A 7,228-nucleotide genomic window follows, 5' to 3' on the forward strand; every position below is an offset into this window, starting at 1 on the left:
ATACGTATAAATATTTTTTTGCTTGGTCCGGTTTCAGGTTATATATCTTTTTCTCTGTCTACGTGCATACGTGTATCTGTTCGTTTCAAGTGTCATACGTACGAGTCATAGATTTTGCTTGTGACCACAACTAAAAAGAGAAAACTGCGCCAATCAACCGACTTGAAATATAAGCAAACTATATGTGACGATTTCTCAACCAACGGGCTCACACAAAAGCAGGATGTTTGTAAACAATTTATCATGTAAGTTTATACATCATCCACATCAATTCATGTCTATGTTTAGGACAACAATTTTTTTTGTAGCTGGGTTGTAGTATATCGATATATAAATATTCAAGCTAACATATAAGTTACATGATAGTATACAAGAACATAAGAAGAAGTGGAAGTTACGACGATGGCGCGCATGGAAAAACGTTAAATGCGACGCTACACGGATGTAGCACTATATGTGCAAATGTTCGCTTCTGTGCTATGAAAAGTCAAAGGTTGTTAGGAGAGATGCCAACGACTACTGGAAAAATGCTACATCCTGCATGAATTAGACCTCTTGAGCGCACCCTTTGGCGAACGTTAGCATTTGCACGAACACTCATTAACCATGTGTAAATGGCGTGAGCTCATCTCGGTATCGTCGTGTGGCTGCAGTGGCAGAAAAGGCCCTTTACGACCACGTAAATAAGATCAGCTCTCTTAAATTCGCTAAATCCTGTTTTTGCTTAAGGCCGTTCGTTGAGAAGTTGTTACATATGGTTCTCTCGACCTACACCAAAGGCAAATCTACACATGATCAGTAAACACGTTGGGCCAGCCCAACCACTGGCAGGGCCCGGTACAATCACATACATCCTCGGTTTTCCTGAACCCCTTCTCATTGCTCTATATTTCGTTGACTTTTATTAACCTCATCTCACCGTCTCAACTCTACAAGTCCAGCTATTGCTGTACACTACGCTATGTATCGTTTCCACATTGAAATATCCTATAATAAGATATATTTATATGTATATACAACATCCGCGCTCGTTTCGATAGCCGCAGCAGCACTCGACGACTAAATCCGACGTCTGAATCACACGCGCTTTGTTTGCCTTATCTTCTCTGGTTCCTTATTATTATTATTATTATTACTGTTGAAATCACTGCACTGTCTTTTTCTCTTCACTGTATACTCATTGCTAAAAATAGTAATCACCCGTCTGCGGTCTGCGCATCAATATAATACATCGTTTGCTTTAGTATCGATTTCATACGCACGCGCTGCGCCCATTTCTTATTTCTAAGATGCACTAGATCTTTGTTGCATATTCAATAATCTTGTTTGCGTTTCGTTTTCCTATGTTCTATTTGACATTACCAGTTTAGTACAATGGCTTTTGTTTGTCGTACATTCGCTACTGGTCATTCTACGTTAGTTACGTGTATATTTCGTAGGACTGGCTAATGTGCAACTATATTACTTAAACGGTTGGACTGGTGCAGTATGCCACCAAAATTACGAACTTGGATAGGGTATTCGCAGAGCGACGGGAAAAAATCGAGGCGATTTTAACTCGCGTTCCTTGTTACTGTGGAAGGTCGTCGTCGTCGTCGTCTGTATGTGATTACTTGGTGAAATGCATTTATCTCAAATACTTTAACACCGCGTTCTTTTGAATATTTGTTGTTGTGGTTGTTGTCGGTATATTGTTATGTGTGTTGCACAGACGGATGGTTGGAGCTCTTCGAGTAACAACTGCGCTACAGTTTTTACCTTGATTGTACCTGACCATGTCTTCTCTAATATCAGCACATTAACTGCGATGTGTTTCGTTCAGCATGGGTGATGTCGATTCATCAGGTGCCGGTAGAGCTAGTTGTTGTCAAGAGATCGTTGTCGTTTAATCGCTTCCGACGGGCTTAGGACCTACGCAGGAGCGCGCTACTGAATCAAACAGTCTGAAATAGTGTTTGAAGCATCATATTGGGGAAAGGAGAAAAACACACGAGATTATTGCCTCACGTTACCGGTCCGCTGGAGCGAAGTTCTGCGAAGTCTTCAAGACTCCTACAACTAAAATGTACACTGTATCATCACTAACCGGTGATAGATAACAAAGTCATGCATATTATATAGATCTTCTAACAACGTAATGTAGGGCAAGACAGGCAAAATGGAACACTTACTTCTCGATCTCAGGAGCACAACGGATGAATTCGTACTTCCAGAAGTTCAATTGTGTGTTCTTGAGCAGCTCCACGAAGGTGACCAAAAGTCCCCATGGATGAGGTCGGTTAACGATTAGCCTCTCCAGCAGTACGCGGGTGATTTGCTCCCGAACTACATTGGCCATTGCTGGTGTCATGGTTTGACGCGACACGATGCCGGCTTCACCCTCCTCTTCAGCATTCACTGATTGGATGTCTTGTAGTCCTGCGAATAGTGCGAGAGTCAGCGCGCTGAAATACGCCGTATGCGCATTCGGGAAGCGCAACTGATTGGCAATGGCATTCAGTACCAAGTACCTCCCTTCGTTATCCATCTTCGCCATGAGCTGCTCAAACAGTTCGGCGTGCGGAGTCCGAGCGACGCACTGCCACGTCAGTGGGATGGAGTTTCCTTGACCAGCTTGAGGACCACCGAGCGGTTTCTGGCCAGCTGGAGTGCGGCCACCAGCTTCGGTAAAATGGTACGGCTGCTGTTGAGTCTGCGGCTGCATCATGGCAATCGCTTGTGAACCTACGTACAAAACAAGCGCATTGACGAGTGGAATATTGTATCGCGACCCAGCCTCGTTCGGGCCACTGCTTCCCTGAGCGTTGCTCTGTACGAGAAGCGCGTCGATCAACTCGGCTACAATGCCGGCCGGCTGGCGCGTTTTAAGGAACGCATCGAGGTCTTTGCGTAGAGGCAATGACTGGATCATGGTTGTATAATTTGGTAGAATTCTTGGCAAATGCATACACTCCGGGATGGTCTCAACGCGCAGGAGCGGCGTGAATGGATCAGGAAGGCGCATATGCCGCGGGAAGGCCGAAAGGATAAGGTTGCGCATCTGCACACAGTTGGCCGGGATCAGATCACACAGGCCGTGATGGTAATCAACAAGAAATTCCGGGAAGTCGTGTAACAGAACGAGCAACACTCGGATTGTGCCCTTGTACAGCAAATGCACCGGAGGCGTTAGCTCCATGTTACGAAGGAACGGTGAAAGAAACTTGAATAGATCTTGAAGTAGCTGGGCAAACATTCCTTAATCAAAGGCAATAGACAAAACGCAATATAAATTAATGTAAAACTCTTTTACAAAAAGGCGCGTCTCGTAGGAATCATTGACTGTAGTAACTGTTAAGCGCAACTACGAATAATTAGTGATCCATTACTCAAAAAAAAGAACGCGACGTAAACCAATAATCAATCTAGCTTGCATCGTTTCGCGCTGGCAGTCTTTCAATCGATGACTTTCGAGAACAATCATACGAACTCTATTCGTACGACGGAATACCTGCCATGATACGACTGTAAAATTTGATAAGTCCTTAGATCATGAAAGTGAACTTACCCCAGGCCTTCTGTTGAGGAGTAATGGCCAGCATCCTGGCGAGGAACATACGATGGGAAATCAGCTCCAGCCAAGCGAAAGCGAATCCAGGCACCTACATACATACACCAAATCAAGACACGTGGATATATCATTGCTCCGGCCAAACTAGGCCAAAGAAATTTTTCTTAATCTATCGTCGTTCGATATGCATCTATATCTGTTATTTTCTGACATTTTCATTTATTTTTTATATTTTTTAATTTTCGACATGCGCTTAGTCGCATTTCATTTTTGCTTATTACAGACTCACCTTAGAAGGGTGGAGCATATGCAGGGTGTTGCAGAAGGCCATTAATGTTTGAAACGAGAACACCTCCAAAATAGGTTCCGGGGCTGTCAGTTCGAGGAACAGCATCAAGAACATTCGGTGGTAGGCAAGTTGCCGGAATTCACTGGCTCGCGTCTCATGATCATGGACAAGGACACCTGCAATGATACCTAGAACCTTGTTCAGTAGGTTCACCTTCGTGATTGGGTTGGACTGGTCGCCGCTATGCTTAACAAGCATGGCAATCAGACGCACGTAGGCGTCTAGTGTCAGGAAGCACTTGTTCCGGGCGACATTGACGCACTGGTGAGCGGCGAGTGCTGGTGAATTATGAGTGGCCGAAATGGCACTACTGCCACTCAGGCCATCACCGCCAGCTGGCTGAGATGGAGATAGAGCGGCCTGCTGGTTAACCTGTTGGACAGCCTTCGTCGTCTGGCGATACGTATGCTCGACACACATTTCGGTGGAAAGACGGAAAAACTTGGTGATGAGGTCATCCGTCTTAAGAATGCCCTGCATGTTCATCTGTTGAACGAACAACTGGAAGTTCTTCGTCGAGTCCTTACCGTGCGACGAACTATACATCGACACCCAATCCTGTAACAAGCACTCGGTCTTGGTCTGAAGATCAGGCGGATCGTTCTCTGGATTCCGCGCCTCGCTCATCCCCGAATGCATCATAGCCATTGGCGGGCTGTTATATTCGAGCTGATTGCCCTGGCCACCGGGACCCCCTGCGAACGGTCGCTGGCCCAACATAAGCTCAGGACCACCACCACCAAATTCTTCTCCTAAGGCTGCAACGATGGACACAAAGCAAAAGGAATTCGACGTAGATAGATTTACGTTATGTGATAAAACGGTCGACGCTATGAAAATTATTATCGACAACCAATGCCTCGTTTTCTAAATTAAAGATTTAACCGAAATCTCAAGAAAGCAAAAGACTGCTTTGTTGAGAATTCTCCTTTAAATGTTTCTTTGCCGATCTGTCTGGTGATAGTGTTATCGTACTCACGGTTGGGGTTTAGCGGTTGTTGCTGCTGCTGCTGTTGACGCTGCTGTTGTTGGTGCTGCGTCAAAGGCGCTTGTTGCTGCTGTGGAGGCTGCTGCGGTGGTTGCTGTTGCTGCGGGTTCGTTTGCGGCGGAAGTGGCGGAGGTAGACGCCGATGATGGTAAATTGCCTCAAGCGTATGTGGCATATCTGCTTCTGGCAGAACACCACTCTCTCGGTAACTATTGACAACGCGCACTAGGTCTTTTGCGAACGCCAGAGCAGCAAACGACACAGACTGATCAAGTAAGCTTGCCAGCTGTACATCGAAGAGCGGTACGAAAAGCAGGTTAGACCTGAAATAATGCCACAAAACATATCACCAAGAGTTACAAAAAAATGTGGTAGTTGTTGGTCATTGAATTTAGAAGCGAAAACAACGGAAAATAGCATATTTGCTTTAAACAGGTTGTTACAGATGAACATCATTTAACTGCACAGGTATATAACACCACTAAGCAATATTAATGGATGCATTATTTAAGTGAGCAGCGTTTACTGTATTGGTTTTTACCATTTTGATAGGGATTATGATTTGCATATATTCAAGACTGATCTCGTTGAAATTTTTCAAGTTAGCTGAAGTCCGTCTGCCATACAATATAAGAGCAATAAACGGCACACGCAAAAGTGACTCCCTATCACCGCACAAGAATATGTGAAGGTTAGCTACAAACCTGAGTAGAGCGTCGAACACCGCTAGATTGTATCTGGCCTCTTCGTTCGGGTGCTCAAGGAGAACTTTTGCAACGATACTCGGCAGCTTCATGTTGAATCCAAGCAACGAGCGATCGGCCAGAACCTTTAGGACGAGAACGTGTGTCTCGCGGTATTTGTTAGACCAGTCAGATGGATGCGGATGACCATGCCCACCCTCCAAGTGCGACAAGGTTGGGTGGTTCAGTATAAATAGGCCTTCCAGAAGACTTTCCATTGTTTTGTGAACTACCATGTAGCCAGCCGAAAGTTCGTAGTTCGACTGGCGATACACCTGCAAGGCTTCCTGCACGACGTGCACATTCATCGCAAGCTGACTGGCAGCCGGCATCGCTTGTGGTATAGTGTTTGACATGTGCGTCGTGATATAGCTTACCAACATCTCCAGTTCAAGGAACATCTTTTCGACGAGACCACCTCCACTGGCATTGTCCTCGATTTGCGGGACGCGAGGTGGCATCATCATTGGCTGCGGCTGTGCCTGGGCTTGCGGCATCTTTTGGGCTGGTTGACCAGATTGGTTAGCAAACTGCCCTGCGAAATAGGCTTCTGCCGATCGGGCATCATGCTGACCGGCTCCTGCGAATTGTCCTACTCCAGGGCGTTCCCCAGGTCCCGGTGAGCTTGCGAAGCCTGGCACGTTTCGAGCAAACTCTTCATAGACAGCCATTTGCGGAGCTGGTGTACCACCTAACTTCAATCGTAGAATTTCCGGCATGCGCTCCTGATAACTGAGTGCATTGTGGTCACAGTAGACTTTGCCCTCTTTACGTGCGACTTTCCGGGCCTCGTACTCGGCAGAGAACTTTTTGTCGGCTTCGTTAACGGCCTTCTCGATAGCCGTCTTTTGAATAAAGCAAGTCGCGAGTTCAACATTTTCGTTAGCAATGGCGTTTGCCGCCTGGTCGATGTGTTGTTCCTTCGAGTTAAACGGCATCTGGCCCTGTGAAGCAATCATATTCAAAGCATCACGCAGGAGCTTCTTAGCGTTGTTCGTAATCGTTATGAACAACGGCTCTTTGCATGTGACAATGACCATGGCCGCGGTAACGGCGCGCACCATATTGTGCAGCGAAAGGCGCATCTTGTTCTCATCAGGCTCCAAAGCGAAATCCTTCTTAACAATATTTTCACAAGTGACGAGTGCGATCTTTAAACACCGTTCAACGACAGGTTTCATCCACTCCTGGATGCTCTGTTCGACTGAATTACGAACATGCAATTTCAGATTAGGATGCGTCTGAAACAACGGGATATTGGGCGGTATCGAGATCAATGAAGGAAGCATGTCTGAAATGAAAAAAAAAAAAAATGCAATATATTTATATAGTATTAGCATGCATACTTCTACTTCATGGATGGTGTAAGAACGAACTTGTTAATCTATATATCTGACACAACAGAAAAACATTCATTGATCGAAATCGTTCACACTGAGTATGTTCACTACATGTCAGCTAGTCTTAAGCTCGGAAGTGTGCTTTAGATTATTAGCCTACTTTGCAGACTTGTTATTGAAATATCTATCTATGTATCTATGTAAATCTATCTATCTATCTATGTAAATCTATCTATCTATGTAAATTTATCTATGTAT

At 45.3% G+C, this 7,228-nt stretch overlaps 1 protein-coding gene across 2 annotated transcripts in view; it reads right to left on the minus strand.

The window, feature by feature from the left end:
* Nucleotides 1–859: 859 nt before the first annotated feature.
* Nucleotides 860–7,228, minus strand: part of Not1 (CCR4-NOT transcription complex subunit 1) — a 21,100-nt gene continuing 14,731 nt past the window's right edge. For both annotated transcript variants that reach the window (XM_086969201.1, XM_086969202.1), the window contains 6 exons: nucleotides 5,592–6,921; nucleotides 4,879–5,210; nucleotides 3,840–4,657; nucleotides 3,548–3,641; nucleotides 2,172–3,237; nucleotides 860–1,943 (listed from right to left, as the gene is read on the minus strand). In XM_086969201.1, coding sequence (XP_086825327.1) covers nucleotides 1,886–1,943; nucleotides 2,172–3,237; nucleotides 3,548–3,641; nucleotides 3,840–4,657; nucleotides 4,879–5,210; nucleotides 5,592–6,921 — 3,698 coding nt within the window. In that variant the 3' untranslated portion in view covers nucleotides 860–1,885. The remainder of the gene's footprint in view (nucleotides 1,944–2,171; nucleotides 3,238–3,547; nucleotides 3,642–3,839; nucleotides 4,658–4,878; nucleotides 5,211–5,591; nucleotides 6,922–7,228) is intronic.

Source organism: Varroa jacobsoni, unplaced genomic scaffold, assembly GCF_002532875.2.
Source record: "Varroa jacobsoni isolate VJ856 unplaced genomic scaffold, vjacob_1.0 scaffold_673, whole genome shotgun sequence".
NCBI lineage: Eukaryota > Metazoa > Arthropoda > Arachnida > Mesostigmata > Varroidae > Varroa > Varroa jacobsoni.